This window comes from Aquarana catesbeiana, linkage group LG08 (genome assembly GCF_042186555.1).
Source record: "Aquarana catesbeiana isolate 2022-GZ linkage group LG08, ASM4218655v1, whole genome shotgun sequence".
Lineage (NCBI taxonomy): Eukaryota > Metazoa > Chordata > Amphibia > Anura > Ranidae > Aquarana > Aquarana catesbeiana.
The window spans coordinates 299,248,592-299,273,417 of record NC_133331.1 but is presented as its reverse complement, the minus strand read 5'-3'; the positions used below and the strand labels follow the sequence as shown (position 1 = coordinate 299,273,417).

Here is a 24,826-nt window from a genome sequence, read left to right as displayed (position 1 = left end):
ACCCAGAAAGCACCCCAATGTCCACGATCAGAGCCTAGACACAAGCTTCTGGAGATACCTGGAAGCGTGCTCTACCCATTTCTGAGTCCAAATGTACATAGATCATAACGTCCACCTAAACATGCAAACAAAAGAGGGAAAACAAAGAAAAAAGAAAAAAAAGGGGGGAGAAGGGGGGGTTTCGGAGAGTGGTCGTTCCGGTGTTCATCTGTATGTCTGTGGTTCTGTGGGTGGGAATCCAGGAGACAATTCAAAGGGATCCAGAAGTCCTCAGGTGTGAGTGGGTGTCATCAGTGAGGGAATAAACTAGAAGGCAGTCACCAGTGAACAGGAAAACAAAGGTTGTTGCGAGGGACATCCAAGAACGGGCAGTAGGTAGCAATCTATTCAAAGGAGAGAGCAAGCGAAGTCAATCAAGGCTATATGGTGAGAACCGAGTCAGCATCCAGAAGAAGACAGGTGTGGGTCAGATTTTCAATTATGGTCCAGAGCATTGTCTTGTCTGACATTCCTTCTATTGCGTCTAGGAGAAGGTGTGCGCCAAATAGGGGTCGATCTTGGGGTAGCGGGCGGGCGAGGTACAGCTGCAGCATCCAGCAAGCCCAATTTCACTAGAATCTCCTGCCCTTCCAACAAGGTAGTAGCTGTATATGTAGTTCCATTATGAGGAATGGAGAGTTTAAAGGGGAATCCCCAGCGGTAGCGTATGTGGGCACCTGCCAACACTGTGGTCACCTCCTTCATCTTGCGGCGCCTATCAAGGGTCGCTGGAGAGATGTCGGGATATATTTGCACTGGTGTGCCATCCAAGGTGATAGACTGGGAGTTGCGAGCAGCCCTGAGGATCTCCTCTTTGATAAGGAAGTCTTTCAGGCAGAGTACAATGTCTCTAGGGGATTTATCTGGAGGTGGTTTTGGACGCAAAGCACGATGAATGCGGTCGCAAGTAAATGATTCCACCTCATGGTCTGGTAGCAATGATTGAAATAGCTTGCAGATAGCAGGGATCAAGTCAGTGTTAGATTCAGGGATCCCCCTAACCCTGAGCTTGTTACGTCTGTTACGATTGTCGAGATCTTCGACCTGTGATTGTAACTGCGTGATTGTTGTGGCCAGGTTTTCATATTCCCTGGAGAGCTCATTGTGGGCATTGCTTAGCTCGTCATGCTTTGTTTCCAAACGATCTGTACGAGATCCCAGAGCTGCAATCTCCTAAGTTAGGGTATTGGTGCTTTTATGCAGCTCTGTCTGGAATTTAGTGGCAATCTTACTGTATATGGATTCCAGGCTTTTTTCTAGATCATCTTTTGTGAGAGGGGCAGAGTACTCACTGTCATACGGTGGATTCGATTCTGTCTGTGTGCGCCGTGTGGAGGGAGAGGCAGGGCTGCCGGCGCCATCTTGAGCCATGCCGTATCTTTCTTGTGAGTTCAGCAGACAGTTAGTAAGGGACCTCTGCGCCGTCCGCTCCGGTTTTTTCCGCCTCGAAGGCATGCACAGCTTGTTCCTGGGGGTGTTAGGGATGTTTGTGCCAAGTTTAGCTGAGTTCTGGCCCCAGGGAGCAGGCTAAACGGATTGAGTAGAACGGAGCTACTCAGACATGCAGCCGATCCCGCGGAAGTCGCACGCGGAACACCATTTAAAAGCCTATGGGAGAAATCAAAAGTGCTCATTTTAAAGACTTATATGCATGGTATTGTTAGAAAAAGTGTTTGGGGAGCGGGGTTTGTTTTTGATCAACAAACTAAGTTTGTTGATCAAAACACAGTGAGATTCATGGTTTTAATTAATATTTTTAACTGAAAGGTTTGTGTAAAAAAACAAAATAGTTTTAATTTACTTCCTGTACTTTCTAAAAACTTGTGTCAGAAAATTGAAATCCTCAAAAGACTCATCATGCCTCTTACAAAGATACCTTGGGGTGTTTACTCTCCGAAATGTGGTAATTTTGTGGGTGTTTCTCTTATCCTGGCACTGCAGGGCCTCACAAAATGTGATAGGAAGTCAGCTGCAACATTTATGCACTTTAAAAGCCTGAAGGTGCTCCTTGGATTTTGGCCCCCTTTATGTATCTAGACATATAAAAAGTCTCACACATGTGGTATCCCCATGCTTGAAAGGAGTAGAAGAAAATGTTTTGAAGTGTAATTGTAATGAAGCGTACATACGATCGTAATTTCCGACAGGTAATCTTCGATGTGAGCTTGTTATCGGAAAGTCCGACTGTGTATGTTCCATCGAACATTTGCTGTCGGAATTTCCGCACACAAATGTTTGAGAGCAGGCTCTCAAATTTTCCCACAGCAAAACTTGTTGTCGGAAAGTCTGATTGTGTGTACACAAGTCCGTCGCACAAAAGTTCACACATGCTCTGAATCAAGCAGAAGGAGCCGCATGGCTATTGAACTTCCTTTTTCTCGGCTCGTCGTACGTGTTGTACGTCACCGCGTTCTTGACATTCGAAGTTTCTGACAACATTTGTGTGACCGTGTGTATGCAAGACAAGTTTGAGCAAACATCACTCGGAAATAAATCCACGGTCTTGTTGTCGGAAAATCGTGTGTACGGGGCATGAGTATACCCATGTTGTGTGTGAGAAATAACTTGTTAAAATGACAACTTTGTGAAATAATAATAAATAATAACAAAGGGGGTCCCCAGATCCCAGCCCCCCTATGTGAATGAGTACGGAGTACATAGTACCCCTATTTGTTCACCAGAAAAGTTTCAAAAATAAATAAAAACACAAACACAGTTTTTGAGAAATCCTTTATAAAATAAAATGCCCCCTGAAGTAAATCCAGTGTCAAGCGCTATGAAAGTAGACCAAAGAAACAAAAAAACAAACAAAAAAAGAGGTGCGCATGCAATGCTTACCTTCTGGCAACTAACACAGCTCTGGTTCCCACCAACGGTAAATAAACAAAAAGGTAGGGTCACCTGTTATCGGCACTCCAGGGCCTCCAAAATGTGATAGTCAGGAAATTAAATGTGTCATTTACAGTATGATTCTTTATAGCCTAAAGGTGCACCTTGGACTTTGGGCCTCTCTATGTGATTAGACTCTGAAAAAGTCTCACATATGTGGTATCACCATACTAGAGGAAAGTAGTAAAATGCATTTCGGAGTGTAATTCTAGGTGTGACCATACTGTGTTTTATTATATTTTATTAATTGACAGCTTTGTGTAAAAAAAAAAGTTTTCTTTTTATATTTTTTAAAAACTTGTGGCAGAAAAATTAAATCCTCAAAATACTCACCATGCCTATTAAAAAATACCTTGAGGTGTTTACTCTCCAAAATGTGGTGATTTTGTGGGTGTTTCTCCTATCCTGGCACTTTAGTGCCTCAAGAAACGTGATAGATAGTCAGGAAATCAGATGCGCTATTTGCCTGAAGGTGTTCCTGGGATTTTGGGCCCCTCTATGCATCTAGACAGAACAAAAAGTCTCACACATGTGGTATCCCCATGCTTGAAAAGTGTGGAAGAATGTGTTTTGTGGTGTAATTCTAAGTATAGCCATGTTGTGTGCGAGAAATAACTTGTTAAAATGACAACTTTGTGAAATAAAATCAGATTTTATTTAATTTCTTTATTTTCCAGAAAAGATTGATGGCATTTTAGAGACTGAAGAATTTAGATATTCAGTCAGAACATCAGGATTGATTCATTTTCAAATATATACACTATACATTGTAGACTTTATAACTTTCACACAGAGTAGATAATATACACAGATTTGCTTTTTATTTTAACCAAAGAAATGTTGAAAAATACATTTTGCCCTAAATTTATGAAGAAAGATTATTTACTTGCAATATGTTTATTAAAAAAAAAACATTTATTCATAATGTTCAGTTTTTTTTTCCATTATATATTAAAAGCGCTGAAAAATCACAACTAAAAGGAAGCTTTACATGTCTCAAAAAAATTATATAAAATTATTTTGGGTACAGTGTTGCATGACCGAGTAATTGTCAGTCAAATTATCACTGTGCTGGAAATGAAAGAATGGCGTATACAGGAAGGGGGAATAACATGGCGGTCTTTAAGTGGTTAACAAACAATAAAAACTAAGAGAGAATCTAAATCAAAACCTTTATAATTGAAGATAATAAACCATAAAGTGTATTTATTATTTGTTGGACCAATGAGAAGCCGGCTTCTTCAGTAATACATAAAAAGACCAATAATGTATAGAAACCGATATCAACCAATAAGAAGTGTTGTCCATGTATTGTCATATCTGGCCATGTATTAGCACAGTTTAGTTGTATGGTGCGGTCTGTGTGAGTGCGGGACCGAGTCATCTCTGTATGTTTAGAGGATCGTATTACTAGAATTCAATCCCTGCAGACTCAGATCTATCAAACCGAACCTGAAAAATATTCAATATATTCTGCCCCACCCCAACACACCACTGTTATCATGAGAAAGATTGTTATCTTGTGTGAATTCTCTGGTGTTTAACAAGGTCTCCTTTCGATTTGTAAGATTTCCCGCACTCTGAACATGAATACGGACGTTCACCTGTGTGAGTTCTCTGGTGTTGCACAAGGTTTCCTTTCTGAGCGAAAGATTTCCTGCACTCTGAGCATGAATAAGGACGCTCACCCGTGTGAATTCTCTGGTGTTCATCACGGGCGTTTTTCTGAATGAAAGATTTCCCGCACTGTGAACATGAATAGGGACGCTCCCCCGTGTGAATCTTCTTGTGTTCATCGAATGAAAATTTCCACCTGAAACATTTCCCACACTCCGAACATGAATAAGGACGCTCACCTGTGTGAGCTCTCTGGTGTACATTAAGTTTTTCTTTTGTAATGAAACCTTTCCCGCACTCTGAGCATGAATAGGGACGCTCCCCCGTGTGAAGCTTCTGGTGTCTATTAAGATTTCCTTTCGTAACGTAACCTTTCCCGCACTCTGAGCATGAATAGGGAATCTCACCCGTGTGACATCTCTGGTGTGAAGTAAGATTTCTTTTGTCATGGAAACATTTCCCGCACTCTGAACATGAATAAGGACACTCTCCTGTGTGAATTCTTTGGTGTCTAAGAAGAATTCTTTTCTCAGCGAAACCTTTCCCACACTCTGAGCATGGAAAGGGACGTTCACCCATGTGCATTGTAAGATGTTGAAGAAGTTGATCTTTCCGAAAGAAACATTTCCCGCACTCTGAACATGAATGGGGGCGCTCCCCTGTGTGAAGCTTCTGGTGACTCTTAAGATTGGTTTTATGAGTGAAACATTTCCCGCACTCTGAACATGAATAGGGACGCTCACCCGTGTGAATCATCTGGTGTTTATCAAGACAACTTTTCTCAGTGAAACCTTTCCCGCACTCTGAACATGAAAAGGGACACTGACTTGTGTGAATTGTCTGATGTTTAAGAAGGCTTCTTTTTTCAATGAAACCTTTCCCGCACTCTGAACATGAATAGGGACGCTCACCCGTGTGAATCATCTGGTGTTTATCAAGACAATTTTTCTCATAGAAACCTTTCCCGCACTCCGAACATGAAAAGGGCCACTGACCTGTGTGAATTGTCTGATGTTTAAGAAGGCTTATTTTTTCAATGAAACATTTCCCGCACTCTGAACATGAAAAGGAACGCTCACCCGTGTGAATCATCTGGTGTTTATCAAGACTTCTTTTCTCATTGAAACCTTTCCCGCACTCTGAACATGAAAAGGGCCACTCACCTGTGTGAATTGTCTGATGTTTAAGAAGGCTTCTTTTATCAATGAAACATTTCCCGCACTCTGAACATGAATAGGGACGCTCACCCGTGTGAATCATCTGGTGTTTATCAAGACTTCTTTTCTCAGTGAAACCTTTCCCGCACTCTGAACATGAAAAGGGACGTTCACCTGTGTGAACTGTCTGATGTGTAAGAAGTCTTTGTTTTCTAGTGAAACATTTCCCGCACTCTGAACAAGAAAAGGGGCGCTCGCCAGTGTGAATTTTCTGATGTTCAAGAAGTTGTACTTTCCTAATAAAACATTTTCCGCACTCTGAACATGAATAGCGACGCTCACCAGTGTGAATTGTCTGATGTTCAAGAAGTTGTACTTTCCTAAAAAAACATTTTCCGCACTCTGAACATGAATAGCGACGCTCACCAGTGTGAATTGTCTGATGTTCAAGAAGCTGTCCTTTCCTAATAAAACATTTCCCGCACTCTGAACATGAAAAAGGACGCTCCCCCGTGTGACTGTACCAGTGTGTAAGAAGGTTTTGTTTACTAGTGTAACATTTCCCGCACTCTGAACATGAATAGGGACGCTCAGCAGTGTGATATTTCTTGTGTTTAAGAAGTTCTCTCTTTTTTGTGAAAAGTTTCCCACACACTGAACATGACAATGAAGTCTCTTCTGTGTGATCTCCTTCCTGCCCTGAAGAAGATTCCTCGGGAATAGACGGATCTATTAAAGTATTTCTACTGTGAGATCTTAGAGTCCTGGAATGTGATTTATCAGAAGATTCCTCAGACGTATTCCGCACATTATGGTCATCTGCTGAGAAATAATTTTACAATAAATGTTAGAAGAATTTTTGAAATTTTGTATTTAATGTCCCTTTACAGTGCGATCCCCTTTATATCACTGTGCCCCTTTACATTGCAGTGCCCCCCACAATCACAGCCCCCCATAACTGTGCCCCTTTACATTGCAGTGCCCCCCACAATCACAGCCCCCCATAACTGTGCCCCTTTACATTGCAGTGCCCCCCACAATCACAGCCCCCCATAACTGTGCCCCTTTACATTGCAGTGCCCCCCACAATCACAGCCCCCATCACTGTGCCCCTTTACATTACAGTGCCCCCCGCAATTACAGCCCCCTCCCCCATCACTGTGCCCCTTTACATTACAGTGCCCCCCGCAATTACAGCCCCCTCCCCCATCACTGTGCCCCTTTACATTACAGTGCCCCCCGCAATTACAGCCCCCTCCCCCATCACAGTGCCCCTTTACATTACAGTGCCCCCCGCAATCACAGCTCCTCATCACAGTGCCCCTTTACATTACAGTGCCCCCCCCCCTGCAATCACAGCCCCCCATTACAGTGCCCCTTGCAGTCATGGTCCCCCCATCACTGCCTCTTTAAATCTCTTCCTCCCCTGCACAGTCCTACCTTCAGTAGAGCAGAGGCAGTTATCAGCCCTCTGTGTCCTCTGCCAGGTCTCCCGCCCCACCGACGATGTCATCCAATCAGCAGGGCAGGGGGTGGGAGGAGCTGCAGATCTGAATGCTTGGTAATATGAAAAGACTCCCACTCTCTCTCCAGATCTCATGCCCCCTTCCCTGCCAATTAAATGATATAGTCGGTGAGGTGAGAGGCCCGGGGGAGGGCACACAGGCTAAGTGTTATGACCGCACAGTAGGAGGAGTATTGAGGAATGGAGATGGACCTTTCATATGGTGTACAGTATCTCCTCCTCATTAATTGGGAGGACCTTTTCTCCTCTGATGTAACAATGTAAATACAAACTTTACACTCATAGAAGTAAAGTAATAATGGAAACTGGTTCTATATTTAGTGTTTTTTTACTTACTTGTGTCCATATGTAGAGAAGATTCCTCCTGTTTACTTTCCATAGTCACCTCCCCTTCCTCCATAGACTGCTGATCTCCACTCACCAACCTCTCTTCTTCTTCCTCTTTATCCTCAACTTTGATGTCTTTCAGTTCTTCACCCTAACCCCCAAAGATGGTAGAATACATTGGTAAAAAGAAACAAGAGATTACAGAGAAGAATGTCCTCTCATGGATTAGAATACATTTTGAGTTCTAGTTGCTCAGTACCACCTACCTGATGATGGTGAGGGATGGTGTGACCTTCCTGTGTGGAATCGCGGGAATACAGATGATGAGGACATCTCTCTGGTGGGTTCCCATTACTGGATCCATCTGTAGGAAACACACACTGACTGAATACATTGTTTCTATGTGTTTATCAGATGATGGGGGATCTAGGTGGACCCTCCGTACTGCTCTCTCCTTTACAATAAAGTCTCCTCTTACCCGGTGATGTGAGGGGCAGCTGATTCTCCATCATGACGTCCTTGTAGAGATCCTCGTGTCCTTCTAAATACATCTGTTGTCAAGCAGTGGGGTGGAGGCACTGTGATGTGTGGGAGACCCGGGAGAGGGCACACAGGTGAAGTAATATGGGAGCACAACAGTAGGTGAGTGGCGACCTTGGTCTGTGATAGTCTGGGCCAGACCGCGATCATCACTCACCTCCTGCTGTGTGGACCAGCCATCAACAGGCCAAGAACTGGTACTGGTTTGCAGCTTGGTGGTTGGGGACCCCTAGTCCATAGTGTCTACACTTCATTTGTTGGGAACATGACATTATATTGAGGAATGGAGATGGACCTTTCATATGGTGTACAGTATCTCTTCATCATTAATTGTGAACATTGGTTAATGTGGTAAATATAATTTTCTTCTTCTGGTGAGGACTAGAATTGATTCTTTGAAATGGTTTTCAATACCCACAGTACATTGGGCGGTGGGGTAGGTACACCGATGATGTTTTTACTATCAGCAGTTAGGGTTTCTCAGTTTTTCCTGTACAGAATGATGTGACATTCTCCATTTTGTATGTGAGCAGAATAGATTGTGTGTAATTAAACTGAAAAAAATGAACCTCTGTATACGGAAGGGGTGCTTTGTTTTTAGAGCTCTGTGGATGAGGAATAATCTGGTTCCAGATGACTAAAATAAAATGACTGGATGTTCTTCTTATTACAAATACTGTATACTAATAATTGTAGGAAAAACATTTTTAGAATGTTGATCTGTGAAGCTGATTGCCTCTTGGGATCAGGAAAGAACATTTTAACCTAAAGAAAATGAGGCCGAGCTTTATATGGTTATTCTGTCTTCCTCCTGGGTGAATTCAGTAGACATAGACCTTTCTCCTCTGATGTAACAATGTAAATACAAACTTTATACTCATAGAAGTAAAATAATAATGGAAACTGGTTCTATATTTAGTGTTTTTTTTACTTACTTGTGTCCATATGTAGAGAAGATTCCTCCTGTTTACTTTCCATAGTCATCTCCCCCTCCTTCATAGACTGCTGATCTCCACTCACCAACCTCTCTTCTTCTTCCTCTTTATCCTCAACTTTGATGTCTTTCAGTTCTTCACCCTAAACCCCAAAGATGGTAGAATATGTTGGTACAAAAGAAACAAAAAATTACACAGAAGAATGTCCTCCCATGAATTAGAATACATTTTAAGTTCTAGTTACTCAGTACCACCTACCTGATGATGGTGAGGGATGGTGTGATCTTCCTGTATGGAATCCCGGGAATACAGAGGACAAGGACATCTCTCTGGTGGGTTCCCATTACTGGAGCCATCTGTAGGAAACACACACACTGACTGAATACATTGTTTCTATTTGTTTATCAGATGATGGGGGATCTAGGTGGACCCTCCGTACTGCTCTCTCCTTTCCAATAAAGTCTCCTCTTACCCGGTGATGTGAGGGGTGACCGGTTTTCCATCATGACGTCCTTGTAGAGATCCTTGTGTCCTTCTAAATAGCTCTGTTGTCAGGCAGTGAGGTGGAGGCACTGTAATGGGTGATGTCCTGTGAAGATGGCTGCTGGGTGTTAATGGATCTCCTAAAGTTTATTGCTATATAATCCTGTGTGAAGACAGGAAGTCACAATGATCACTTAATACTTTCCAGAATTATCCCTTCTTCTACCCATGTCAAAAAATAACCCCTGATAACAGTATTTTAGGTTTGTGTAGTAGTGGATGTTGGAGATAAAGACATCACAGTGACTATGGAAGAAGAGAACGGACATGACGGGGGATTTATTGCTGTAAATAGAAAAATAATCTCTTTACCTTCCTTGTGTGTTCCAGCGATGTGTGCTCTCTTTTTCCTCCTCCTTTCACCTTGGATATTGTACATTATACAACGTTCTATGCTTATCTTTCATCAGTTCCCGTCAGAGTGATCTGCGCACAATATGTGATGTTGCTGTCTTGTTAGAACTGCATCATGTGATGCATCTCAGGGTACGGGGTGAATGTATCCTATATTTAAGCCCATCCTCCGCCCATACTTCCTGTGTTTCTTCGAGAGGGGTCTGGCTGCAAAGTGGAGCTCCACTGATGACAGGAGCACGTGACCTCCACTCCACTTCCTTTTTTTTTTTTTACTGAACCTTATTGTGAATCTCTGCAGCTGGAGCTCTGCTACAGGAAATGGAGGTCACATGATTTCCGTGTAGCTTGGAGCTCCACTACAGGAAGTGAAGGTTACATGATTTACATGATTTCTGTGTAGAGTGGAGGTCCACTACAGGAAGTGGAGATCACATGATTTCTGTGTAGAGTGGAGCGCCACTACAGGAAGTGGAGGTCACATGATTTCTGTGTAGAGTGGACCTCCAGTGACTGCAGTCTGCAGCACATACTGAGCCATTCTGGTGTTACTATTAATTAAGCCTGGGATTTACAAGATATTTTTGGGAGGTTTTGTGCTTTCAGTTAAAGTACTGTCCTTTAAAAGCAATTGTTTATTATTTACCAATTTATATTTTTGATGATGATGGAAGTTCATGTTTATGTTGGAAGTAGAATACAATCCATGCTTTTGCCCCCCCCTTCATGCCAATTCACAGGACCAAGATTGAGACACACATGGATCTCCACACAAAAAAATTTCAAAAGGTTTGTCGGCATTAAACCTCCATCTTCTTGAAAATCATATATGTTCACCTCTGCCGGGTTAGCCCCCCATATCAAAGTTTTTTAACAAATCTTATGCAGTTTGTTAGATCAACCGTTGTTTGCGTTAGATCTCATGCAGAAGAATCAATATTAACAGTTATTTGCTGGAGGGGCTACCCCATCATCAGCCCCCCTTATCAAAAAATTGACCAAATAGTTAGCTATTTTGGAAGCTATTTGTTAGATCCGGTAAGATCAAGTGGTTTTAATGTTAGATCTCACATAATTAGAGACTTATTAAGTGATTAATGGGGGGGGGGGGGGGGCTGGCCCCCCCTATCAAATTTTCTGTCCGAAAATCATTCAGGCTAATAGATATTCATCAGATCCAGTAAGATCAAGTAGTTCTAATGTTAGATCTCACATAATTTCAGAGATATTGGGCAGCACAGTGGTGTAGTGGATATCACTCTCACCTAGCAGTAAAAAGTGTCCCTGGTTTGAATCCCAACCACGACACTACCTGGCTGGAGTTGGATGTTCTCCATGTGCCTGCGTGGGTTTCCTCCGGGTTCTCCAATTTCCTCCCACATTCCAAAGACTTGCTGTTAGGTTAATTGGCTTCTGGCCAAAATTGGCCCTGGTGTATGGGTGTGAGTTGGGGACCTTGTATTGTGGGGACTGGTGTGGGTGTGTATGCAGCGCTGTGTAAATTTGTTGGTGCTACATGGGTACCTTAAATATATAAGAAAAAAAAAATAATAATATAGTGGATGGGCATCTTGATGGGAAGCAGTGTGCGTTGATGGGGACAATTGTGGGTGCTGACACTGGATGGACTGGTGTCTTTATTCAACCTTACTATGTAACTATATTCCACATAAAAATAGAAATATCAGGTGGTACATAAGGACAGGTTGCAACCCCCCCCCCCCCCCCCCCCACACACACACACACACATGCAATTTTCTGGCCAAAAATCATTCAGGCTAATAGATATTCGTTAGATCAGGTAAGGTCAAGTGGTTTTAACATTAGATCTCACATAATATCAGAGATATTGTACATAAAAGATCCCGGCCAGTGACTAGATCTCAGTCTGTACACCTTGCTGAAGATGAAAACAGCGAGGATGAAGAGAAAGATTGTCTGTGGCTGTCTCAAATGCCAGGGCCTGCCACCCCCCCATTTTCTTCTCCTCCCAAAGTGACTGAGGTGACTCTCAGGCCAGAGGCTCCTGAGTTTGTACCTCAAACATTTTGTAGAGTTGGAAGACCCTCAATCTTCCCTGCTGACAGTAGACCCCGAAGACTTTCCATCCTTCATTGAGGAGAAAGCTGAAGCTGATATGCAGGAAGAAGAAGAGACCAGTGTGCCTGTAACCCCAGAACCTAAAGAACAGCGAGAGCTGACTAAAGACTAACATATGATACTTTGGGTGAAAGCTCTGAGGAGGTCATTCCCATTGCAAAAAGGACTCTTGAAGCAACTGACCCTTCCACCGCAGATTTGGTGGTGGACAATCCCAACTCACCCCCCGGCAAATCTAGCTGGGCCATTCCAGTTAGGGTGGCCTCCTCTTTTTTCCTTGTGAATAGGGATGGAAGCAATTGAAGATTGGGTTTGGCAGTGTTCCCCTGTCGTCCCTGTGTGAGGTTTGCCCTGATAGAGTGCCTTTTGTAAAGATTTATTTATTAAGGACATTTACTCATATTGTTCCTTTTTACTTATATTTATCAGTCATGTTCATGGCATCATTTATAGGCAACATTCCCAGCACCATTCTAGCAATTTCACATTTTTGTTTATGTCCAGGTGTCCAATTCCTGGTTGCCACCTGGTCAGTGTTGTGCGTCTTTGTGGTTTTTTGGACACCAGGGTGGCGATGTGCTCTTTTCTTTGTGCGGGAGCTGCGATGCGTCCAGTGGGTCCTCCCCCTCCTCCCCTTGCACTTCTTATGCTCGGGACTTTCGGGCGGACGCCTCTTCGCGCATTGGCGCCACGTCACCTATGCTGTGCATGTGACGACAGTTATGACGTCATCAGGCTGACGTTCAGCGTCAACACCCTCGTGTTTCATTGTGAGGGAGCTTTCGTGCCTTTTACTGCGTGAACGCTCATTTCAGGTGTGGACCCTGTCCCTCCATTGGCTCATTTACGTGGCGTGGGTGGCATATATTTATCCCCCATTTGGAGCTAGCTGTCTACACAGCTAATCTCCTTCTGGGATTTTGCACAACAGCCATATTGCCTTGCTGGTTTTGCATTGATGGGGTATTGGGGTAAGTTGTACTAATTTCATTCCAGCTATCATCCCCTTCAGAGGTATACTGGGTCTAGTATTATTCATTACTTATGTATAACTTAATATTGTTATAACTATACACATACTAAATATTTTGTTTCCGGATATCCCTGTTTGATGAGCTACACATCATTATTTGCCATATGGAGATTATTCTCACATTTTGCACTTCCCAAAACTATCTGGTGCCGCATCCTGATATATTGCCACCCCAGCTCCCGTGGCAAAGTTGTGCTCTCAGCTCACCTGTTGCCAGTTACCGCATGCCGCATTCACAGTCCTGGTTGGTAAGTGTGGTTGGTTCAACCACCCTTATAGTTCAAAGATCCATTCTTCATTATATTTTTTCCTCTCTATTTTGAGTGTGGTTCATTACATTCATATATTCTTTAGGAATTCCTGTCGCATCTTCTCCTGATGAGTCAGCATACCTACGAAACGCGTCAAGCTCTATTTGATGCCACAGCCACACCATATATGGAATGACATTTCTTTGGTGGGGGGAGTGTGTAGCGGGGGCTGCTCTGTCATCCATGGTCCCGCATCTCCCACCAGCGACCGCCGGACTGAATAGACACTGACACAGGCACTCACTGAGGGAGAGCACGCCTGTCAGTCCCTGTAAGGGATTTCTTCCTTAAGTGAAGAGCGGCGCTCACTCACAGGCATCCGCCCACTCTGCTCTCTTCTCTGTGTTCCTACTGGCAGGGAGAGGGAGCCAATCAAGCAGCAGCAGAGGACCACGGGACTTGAAGTCTCATCACAAAATGGCCCCATTCATTTCTACAGGGGGTGAAACTACCAAGCCCAGCCTACTTTGCAAGAAGGGAGGACTAGCTAAAGACTTAAGCTTGTTGGTCTGAGGAGAGATCACCATGAGGCAGGGAGTTGAACGGAGGTGTGAGGAGAGACTACAAGAACCCGCTGAAGAACTATTCAAAGGCGGTTCCAGAGACCATCCAGAGATGGTTGAAGATGGATGTACCTTCTGTACCACCTACTATCTCTATTTCTATTTGGAATATCTCTGAAATTATGTGAAATCTAACGTTAAAAACACTTGATCTTACCGGATCTAATGAATATCTATTAGCCTGAATGAGTTTTGGCCAGGAAATTGCATGTGGGGGGGCCAACCCGTCCTTATGTACCACCTAATATCTCTATTGTTACGTGGAATATCTCTGAAATTATGTGAGATCTAACGTTAAAACCACTTGATCTTACCAGATCTAACGGATATCTATTAGCCTAAATGATTTTTGGCCAGAAAGTTTGATAAGGGTGGGCCAGCCCCCTCATTAATCACTTAATAATTCTCTAATCATGTGATATTTATTGTTAAAACCACTTTATCTTACCGGATCTAACAAATAGCTTCCAAAATAGCTAACTGTTTGGTACATTTTTTTGATAAGGGGGGCTGATGTCGGGTTAGCCCCCCAGCAAAAAACTGTTAATATTGCTTCTTCTGTATGTATCTAACGCAAACAACGGTTGATCTAACCTGATCTAACAAAGATCTAACAAACTGCATAAGATTTTTTCAAAAATTTTGATATGGGGGGGCTAACCCGGCAGAGGTTGCTTCCTGTCATCGGTGGAGCTCCACTCTGCAGCCAGGCCCCCTTGTGGTTTCTTCTACTAACTCATCATCGGTTTTCTGCAAACATGCAGAAAGGGGAAGTAAGGTCCACCCTTCCCCCATCTCCAATTGCTATAACTACTTGTATTTTGGCCATTAATTCTCTTCCAGGTAAATTCACAGAGCACCCGGGAATGACTCTACAAGGGTGATACATAGGTATGGGCCGAACACCCCCCGATTCGCATCCAGAACACGCGAATGGACCAAAAATTGTGCGAACATTTGAACACCGTTAAAGTCTATGGGACTCGAACGTGAAAAATCAAAAGTGCAAATTTTAAAGGCTAATATACAAGTTATACAAAAAGGGTTTGGGGACCCGGGTCCTGCTCCAGGGGACATGTATCAATGCAAAAGAAAGTTTTAAAAACGGCTGTTTTTTTCAGGAGCAGTGATTTTAATGATGCTTAAAGTGAAAAAATAAAAGTGAAATATTCCTTTAAATATTGTACCTGGGGGGTGTCTATAGTATGCCTGTAAAGTGGCGTGTGTTTCCCGTGTTTAGAACAGTCCCTGCACAAAAATGACATTTCTATAGGAATAAAAGTTATTTAAAACTGCTTGCAGCTGTAATGTAATGTTGGGTCCCGGCAATATGAATAAAAATTATTGAGAAAAAACCCCCAGCTCATTACCAGGCCCTTTGGGTCTTGTATGGATATTAAGGGGAACCCCGCACCCAAATTAAAAAAAGAAAAGGTGTGGGGCCCCCAGGCCCTATATACTCTGAACAGCAGTATACAGGCGGTCCAAACAAGACAGGGACTGTAGGTTTGTTCTTAAGTATAATCTGTTTGTAATTTGGAACAGGTACATTTTTTAAGTGTAGCTCCAGCCAAAAAATCTATTTTTAGGCTTTTTGGATAACATAGGGAAGGGTTATCATCACCCCTGTAACATTTGTTTTGCTGTCTGTGCCCCTGTTCAGAAGATTTCACCTCACTTTCTGTCCCAATGACAATTGGATTTAGAAAATTTGGGGTTTTTAGGGAAAAACGGATTGGTGATAATAAAGCATCAGTGGAGACACCTTTTTCCCATATTAACTCACAGGATAGAATATCCCTTCCTAGGGGTAGATTTCCTCTCACTTCCTGTTGTCTCCCTCCATTTGTAAGTAGGAGTCGTTTGTAAGTCGGATGTTTGAAAGTAGGGGACCGCCTGTATATACTATACGGCCTGCCCTATATACTCTGCAGAAGTTTGGGCCTTAGGTGTTGGTGGTACCAAAACACTGTAAGCCCTCACAGTTACGCTTGGTGGGCGCAGGAACTGGCCCTGCTGTGAAATATTATATCAAAAATTGTAATTACATGCCCCTATTGAACAGGGTCAGAAAAATTGGGCCTTTGGTGGTGGTGTGGTGCTGTTGCCACAACACTGTAAGCCCTAACACGTTCTCTTGGTGGGCGCAGGAACGGGCCCTGCTGTGAAATATTAGAGCAAAAATTGTAATTTCACGCCTCTGTTAAACAGGGGCAGACAAATTGGGCTTTAGGCACTGGTGCCACAACACTGCAACCCCTCACAGATATTCTAGTTGAGCGCAGGAACGAGCCCTGCTGCAAAATATTACAGCAAAAATTGTAATTACACGCCCCTGTTAAACAGGGGCAGAAAAATTGGGCTTTAGGCACTTGTGCTAGTGCCACAACACTGCAACCCCTCACAGATACTCTAGTTGAGCGCAGGAATGAGCCCTGCAGCAAAATATTACAGCAAAAATTGTAATTACATGCCCCTGTTAAACAGGGGCAGAAAAATTTTGCTTTAGGCAGTGGTGGTGGTGCCCAGAACCAAAAATGTTCTTAGAAGCTATCAACATGAACATTGAGAAAGGAATAGAATAGTCACTCAGCATAACAGGATAGTCACTCAGCATCAGCATAGGCAGTCTTCAAGGGATCTCACATTCAAAAAAAAAGCTGGTGATCCAAGACTGATTCATTTTTATGAAAATGACCCGATCAACCGAGTCTGTGGACAGGCGCACTCTGTAATCGGTTACAAAGCCTCCAGCAGCACTGAATGTGCATTCAGATAGAATGCTGGATGCAGGACAGGCCAGTAGCTCAATTGCATACTGTGCAAGCTCTGGCCAGTGATCCATCCTCAAGACCCAGTAACCCAGTGGATTTTCGGTTGGAAAGGTCCCTAAGTCTGATCTCGCCCCAAGGTATTCCTGCACCATGTAAATCAGATGCTGATGTTGTTTACTGGAACCGATCAGACCTTGGGGCTGTGGACTAAAAAATTGTCTGAACGCATCGGTCAGACAGCCACCTTCTCCACCGCTCCTTCTGTGACTGACCGAAGCCTTAGCAACACGTTGTACAGGAGGACCAGGAAATTGCAACCTTCCAGGCTCTGGAAACGCATTGAAAAAACCTTTCTCCAAGGCCTCCCGAAGATGCTTCATCCTCTGCTCCCTCTGCGAAGGCTGGATAAGTTCTGCAACCTTACCCTTGTAACGTGGATCAAGAAGGGTTGCCAGCCAGTACTGATCCCTCTCCTTGATACGACAAATCCGAGGGTCCTTTTGCAGGCTTTGCAAGATCAGGAAGGCCATGCAGTAGAGCTGCATGATTCTGTGAAAAATGAGAATCGCAATTCTTTTGCTTAGAATACAGATCACGATTCTTTAAAATGGTTAATTAAAAAAGGAAAAATCAGCTGTAGAGGGCGCATGCGCAATCAACACGCCGCTCGCTCCCGATGCTCGGGACTGGTTATTCATTTAATATAGCAAGGGGCGGATGCTTTTCTCAAAGGGGCGGATGTATGTATGGTTATAAAGACAGCAAGGGGCAGATAATAACCAGCCCCGAGCATCGTGTTGATTGAGTTCAATTTATAACCATACACCCGCCCCTTTGAGAAAAGCATTCGCCCCTTGCTGTCTTTATAACCATACATCCGCCCCTTTGAGAAAAGCATCCGCCCCTTGCTGTATTAAATGAATAACCAGCCCCGAGCATCGGGAGCGAGCGGCGTGTTGATTGTGCTTGCGCAGTCCTGGCCGGGCACTATGCTCTCTGCTGACTGACGTCAGTTCTGGTTGCTGACGTCAGTTCCGATATCGGCGCCATTTGTATTCCACACTGGTTCCGACGGGGAGATCCGGAAAATCGAGCTAATCCAGGCTGGAGATTGCGGGGGGGTGAATCGAGATCGCAATCTTATATACGATTAATCGTGCAGCTCTAACATGCAGCATAGTTTTGCTGAGGCATTCGGTCTGGAGTCCTCTGGGTCACTAAGGATGACATGATCCGCAGCCACCTCCTCCCAGCCACGTACAAGTCCATGGGTTTCTGGGGACTGAAAACGAACCCTTGAAGACTACTGCTGATGCTGAGTGCCAGGCTTCACCTCCATGCTGACACAATCCTCCTCCTCTTCCTCCTCCTCCTCCTCTTCCTGTGTCATAGGCGGGCCTGCAGGAATACTGTCTGGATAAAGGGGGCCTTGAGAGGTGAGGAAGTCCTCCTCTTCCTCCCTCTGTTCTGCCTCAAGTGCCCTGTCCATTATTCCACGCAGTGTGTGCTCCAACAGGAAGACAAGAGGGACAGTATCACTGATGCATGCACTGTCACTGCTCACCATCCTCGTGGTCTCCTCAAATGGTGACAGGACAGTGCATGCATCCTTGATCATTAGCCACCGGTGTGGCGAAAAAAAAGGCAAGCTCCCCTGACCCTGTCCTGGTGCCATACTCGCACAGGTACACATTGATGGCCCTCTGCTGTGTGTGCAGCCGCTGCAGCATTGCCAACATTGAGTTCCACCTGGTGAGCATGCCACAGATAAGGGCGGTTCTTGAGCAGGTTGCATTCCTTTTGAAGGTCAACCAGCCAAGCACTGGCATTATATGACTGGTGGAAATGCCCACAGACTTTCCTGGCCTGCCTCAGGAGATCCTATAAGCCTGGGTACCTACACAAGAACCGCTGCACCACCAAATTAAGGCCATGAGCCAAACAGGGAACATGGGTCAAGTGTCCCTGTCGGAGGGCGGAGAGGAGGTTGGTGCCATTGTCGCAAACCACCATTCCTGCCTGAAGCTGGCGTGGCGTCAACCACCTCTGAACCTGCCCCTGCAGAGCTGCCAGAATCACTGCCCCAGTGTGGCTCCTGTCCCCTAAGCAGACCAACTCAAGCACTACGTGTCATCTTTTTGCCTAAGTGCTTGCATAGCCCCTAGAGCGCCTACGGAGCACCACTGGTTCCGAGGTCAAATCTGCACAGGAAGAGGCCATAGAGGAAGAAGAAGAGGAGGGGGTGGAGGAGAGAGGTGTGGCAGAATCAGCACTACCAGCATTTTGGATGCTTGGTGGCGGAACAAGCTCCAACCTTACTGCACCCTGTCCTGCATCTTTCCCAGCTGCTACCAGGGTTACCCAGTGCGCCGTGAAAGAAAGGTAACATCCCTGTCCATGCCTGCTGGCCCATGAGTCAGCGGCAATATGCACCTTATTGCTGACCGCCCTGTCCAACGAGGCCAAGACATTGCCTTCCACATGCTGGTAGAGAGCCGGAATGGCCTTCCGAAAAAAAAATGGCGTTTGGGAACCTGCCACTGAGATACCACACATTCCACAAATTCTTGAAAGGGGGCAGAGTCTGCCAGCTGAAAAGGCAGCAGTTGGAGTGCTAGCAATTTAGCCAAACTAGCATTCAGCTGCTGAGCATGTGGATGGCTGGGACCGAATTTCTTTCGACGGTTTAGCAACTGGGGTAGGGAAATTTGCCTGCTACAAACAGATTTAGATGTACCGCTAGCAGATTGCCCGCAAGTGCTTGAGACAACTAATTCTACACCTTCATTCCTCTCAGTGCAGTGGGGTTGGAGTTCCCAGCTGATGAGGAACAAGGAGAGGTCCGCCTTGTTCTTTGGTGTGGGTCTTTTAAGTACTGTTGCCAACGGACTGCATGGGAGCTCGACATATGTCTGGTCAAACATGTGGTGCCCAAGCGGCTGCTGTTTTGGCCACGCTTGATACGCTTCAGACATATGTTGCTAACAGCAATGGTGTGATCTGCTGCACAGGTCTCAAAAAAGGCCCACACCAAAGAACTTTTGAAAAAAAGCACAGTCAGCAGCGCCCTGCAAATGTGGAGCTATGCGGTGTGATGCAGTCAGTTGGCTGTCCTTAAGCTGGCCCCTGAAGGGCATCCTGCCTCACTGGAGATGTGCCTCCTCCTGCTCCTCTCTTCTATCAGTCACCCACGTAGAGTCAGTGACCTCATCATCCCCTCCCTCCTCGCCACTGGAGCAAACCTGGCAGTATGCTGCAGCTGGGGGAACATGACTGCCAGTTTCTTGTCCTTCTTGGGCACCCCCTCTCTCTGGGCTTACGTTACTGCCTTCATCATCAACCTGGGTACCATCATCGGAGCCTTTAAAAGGCTGCGCATCCTTCTGCAGCATGTACCCGACACTGTGGTCAAACAGTTCTGGGGACTCCTCAGGACATGATGGTGGGGGGTGGGGCTAGGGAAGGAGTGACTGATGCCATTGAGCCGATAGAATAGGCCACTTTGGCAGCTGCATTGGCAGCCAAACTTAGCCTGGGTGACAGAGGATAAGGAGGATGAGGACGGCTTTGTGATCCACTCTACCAACTCTTCTGCATGTTGTGGCTCAACACAGCCAGCTTGTCAAATAAAAGGACAAGTGTGTCCCACGGCCACGTGCTGAGGGAGCACCCTGTCCACGACCAGCACTGTTGGCTGTAGACACAGAGCCTGCTTGCCCTCCTTTAGTGGCCTGTGAGCGTCTGCCTTTCCTTGGTGGCCTTCCAGACATGCTGTAAAATTGGACTAGTAAAACACCGCCTGAAGTTTACTAGAAAAATTTCACCAGGAATGGCCTGCAGTCAGGTATAGGCTTGGCTAGACTAGAATGTAGTGGATATATAAGTAAGAGACTGTATTTATATCTTTATGCACTGCAGATCACTGAATCAGCTGCCTGCCCGCCTGCCTGCCTGAAAGTGTCATTGAAAACGTACACCAGGAATGACCTGCAGTCAGGTATAGGCTTGGCTAGACTAGAATGCAGTGGATATATATGTAGGAGACTGCATATATATGTTTATGCACCGCAGATCACTGAATCACCTGCCTGCCTGCCTGCCTGAAAGTGTCATTGAAAACGTACACCAGGAATGGCCTGTAGTCAGGTATAGGCTTGGCTAGACTAGAATGCAGTGGATATATATGTAGGAGACTGTATATATATCTTTATGCACTGCAGATTACTGAATCACCTGCCTGGCCTGCCTGCCTGAAAGTATCTTTGAATACGTACACCAGGAATGGCCTATAGTCAGGTATAGGCTTGGCTAGACTAGAATGCAGTGGATATATATGTAGGAGACAGTATATATATTTTATGCACTGCAGATCACTGAATCACTTGCCTGCCTGCCTGAAAGTGTATTTGAGAACGTACACCAGCAATGGCCTGCAGTCAGATATAGGCTTGGCTAGACTAGAATGCGGTGGATATATATGTAGGAGACAGTATATATATTTTATGCACTGCGGATCACTGAATCACTTGCCTGCCTGCCTGAAAGTGTATTTGAAAACGTACACCAGCAATGGCCTGCAGTCAGATATAGGCTTGGCTAGACTGGAATGCAGTGGATATATATATGTTGGAGACTGTATATATATTTAATGCACTGTGGATCACTGAATCACTTGCCTGCCTGCCTGCCTGAAAGTATATTTGAGAATGTACACCAGCAATGGCCTGTAGTCAGATATAGGCTTGGCTGGACTGGAATGCAGTGGATATATATGTTGGAGACTGTATATATATTTAATGCACTGCGTATCACTGAATCACTTGCCTGCCTGAAAGTGTATTTGAATACGTACACCAGGAATGGACTGCAGTGAGAAAAAAATGTATATATATATATATATATATATATATATATATGTATGTATATATACATATATATATATACACACAAAGCTGGGATGTATATATATTCTAAATACACTGCAGCTAACTGAATTAACTGCCTGCCTGAAGTATATTAGAAACAGTACAGCAGGAACGGTCTGCAGTGAGATCTAGCTAAACTGTATACAGTGGATATATACATATAGCAGTCTGTTATATTTATATATATATATTAACCACCTCAATACAGTGTACTTACACCCCCTTCTGCCCAGACCAATTTTCAGGTTTCAGCGCTCTCACACTTTGAATGACAATTACTCAGTCATGCAACACTGTACCCATATGAAATTTGCGTCTTTTTTTCACACAAATAGAGCTTTCTTTTGGTGGTATTTAATCACTAGTGGGTTTATTATTTTTTGTGCTATAAATAAAAAAGTCTGTAAATTTTGTGAAAAAAATGCCTTTTTCTTTGTTTCTGTCATAAAATTTTGCAAATTAGTAATTTTTCTTCATAAATTTTGGCCAAAATTTATACTGCTATCTTTGGTAAAAATAACCCAAATAAGTGTAAATTATTTGGTCTTTGTGAAAGTTATAGAGTCTACAAACTATGGTGCCAATCACTGAAGATTGATCACATCTGATCACACCTGATGTACTGAAGGCCTATCTCATTTCTTGAGACACTAACAAGTCAGGAAAGTACAAATACCCCAAAATGGCCCCTTTTTAGAAAGTAGACATTCCAAGGTATTAAGTAAGTAGCATGGTGAGTTTTTTTAAGTTGTAATTTTTTCCCACAATTCTTTGCAAAATTAAGATTTCTTTTTTTTTTTTACAAAATTGTCATATTAACAGGTTATTTCTCTCACAGAGCATATTCATACAACAAATTACACCCCAAAATACATTCTGCTACTCTTCCCGAGTATGGCGATACCACATGTGTGAGACTTTTACACATCCTGGCCACATACAAAGGCCCAACATTGAAGTAGCACCTTCAGGCGTTCTACGCGCATAAATGACACATCTCATTTCTCAACCACTTATTACAATTTTGAAGGCCCTGGAGCACCAGGACAATGGAATTGCCCTCAAAATAACCCCATTTTGGAAAGCAAACACCCCAACGTATAATCTATGAGGCATAGTGAGTCTTTTGAATGGTTCATATTTTTCCAGAAGTTTTTTGAAAATATGGAAAAAATGAAAATGCATTTTTTTTTACACAAAGTTGTCCATTTTTCAGATATTTCCAACACATAGCATGTACATAGCTAAGATGACACCCCAAAATACATTCTGCTACTCCTCCTGAGTATAGCGATACCACATGTGTGATACTTTTACACAGCCTGGCCACATAAAAAGGCCCAACATTGAAATAGCATCTTCAGGCGTTCTACCAGCATGAATGACGCATCTCATTTCTCAACCACCTATTATACTTTTGAAGGCCCTGGAGCACCAGGACAATGGAATTGCCCCCAAAATGACCCCATTTTGGAAAGAAAACACCACAATGTATAATCTATGAGGCATAATGAGTCTTTTGAAGGGTTCATTTTTTCCAGAAGTTTTTGGAAAATGTGGGAAAAAAATGAAAACGCATTTTTTTTACACAAAGTTGTCCATTTATCAGATATTTCCAACACATAGCATGTACATAGCAAAGATGACACCCCAAAATACATTCTGCTACTCCTCCTGAGTATGGAGATACCACATGTGTGAGACTTTTACACAGCCTGGCCACATACAAAGGCCCAACATTATAGTAGCATCTTCAGGCGTTCTACGAGCATAAATTACACATCTCATTTCTCAACTACCTATTACACTTTTGAAGGCCCTGGAGCACCAGGACAATGGAATTGCCCCCAAAATGACCCCATTTTGGAAAGCAAACACCACAACGTATCATCTATGAGGCATAATGAGTCTTTTGAATGGTTCACTTTTTTCCAGAAGTTTTTGGAAAATGTGGGGAAAAAATGAAAACGCCTTTTTTTTACACAAAGTTGTCCATTTATCAGATATTTCCAACACATAGCATGTAAATAGCAAAGATGACACCACAAAATACATTCTGCTACTCCTCCTGTGTATGGTGATACCACATGTGTGAGCCTTTTACACAGCCTGGCCACATACAGAGGCCCAACATCCAAGTAGCACCATCAGGCGTTCTAGGAGCATAAATGACATATAATTTCCTGGCAACCTATCATTTTTGAAGGCCCTTCATATTTCTAACACATAGCATGTCTCTTTCACACAAGCTGGTTAGCTGTTCTCCTCTCCTCATGCTGTCAGCATGAGGAAAGGAATGCTGATAACCAGCTTGTGTTTACATTGTGATCAGCTGTGACTGGACACTGCTGATCACGTGGTAAAGGGCCACAGTGATTGGCTCTTTACTCTGATCTGTGATCAGCTGTGTCCTAAGAATCTTCCATGCGTTATGCTGGGGCAATGGCAGGAGAAGCTGTGGACAAGGAGGCAGAATAAGCCGCTCTGGCAGCTGCGGTGGACTGTGCACTAGTGCCAGATTGAAAATTCATAGAGTATTAGGAGGATAAGAATGGTTTAGTAAACAGTCCACCACCTCCTCTACATGTTGTGGCTGGATAACACGGGCAACATCACTAAACAGAGACAAAGTTGCCCTGCCTGAGGATGTACCACGTCCACGTTTGCTTGTTGCCACAGATGCTGCTGAACCTAGGGTGGCCACCTCATCCCTTTAAAACCAAACACATAATTACACAGGTTCTGTGGCTGATTAAGGTGGTAATTAAACTCACTTGGTGCCTTATCTGCATTCAATTATCCCAAGAACCTGTATAATTCATATGTGTTTTGGTTTAAAGGGATGATGTGGCAACCCTAGATGTACCTGGTGTGTAAACCAGAGGCTCTGGATGGACAGTTGGATAAATGGTTCTATATGTAGGATGTGTCTGTGCACATATTATAATACTCTATATATTTTTCTGTATAGTAGTATCTGTTGGAGATAAAAGACATCACAATCACTATGGAGGAAGAGGATGGACATGACGGGGGTTACTGGGTGTAAATATAAAACAATTTGTATTACCTTCTCTGCTGCCGATTGCAAAGAAATCCTCCTTTTCTTCCAGCAAACTGTCTTATCTCTAGAAACCGCCCATCTGTAGTTGAAATCACTTCCTGTCTTCTATGGAATTCTGTCTCTGCATTCC

General features: G+C 43.9%; 1 protein-coding gene across 1 annotated transcript in view; it reads right to left on the bottom strand.

The window, feature by feature from the left end:
- Positions 1–24,826, bottom strand: part of LOC141104966 (uncharacterized) — a 54,989-nt gene extending 30,163 nt beyond the window's left edge. The window contains exons 1-7 of the mRNA XM_073594776.1: positions 24,703–24,826; positions 9,502–9,675; positions 9,288–9,385; positions 9,030–9,171; positions 7,821–7,918; positions 7,564–7,705; positions 4,474–6,524 (exon numbers count right to left, since the gene is read on the bottom strand). Of these exons, the coding sequence (XP_073450877.1) occupies positions 4,474–6,524; positions 7,564–7,705; positions 7,821–7,918; positions 9,030–9,171; positions 9,288–9,385; positions 9,502–9,535 (2,565 nt within the window). The 5' untranslated portion in view covers positions 9,536–9,675; positions 24,703–24,826. The remainder of the gene's footprint in view (positions 1–4,473; positions 6,525–7,563; positions 7,706–7,820; positions 7,919–9,029; positions 9,172–9,287; positions 9,386–9,501; positions 9,676–24,702) is intronic.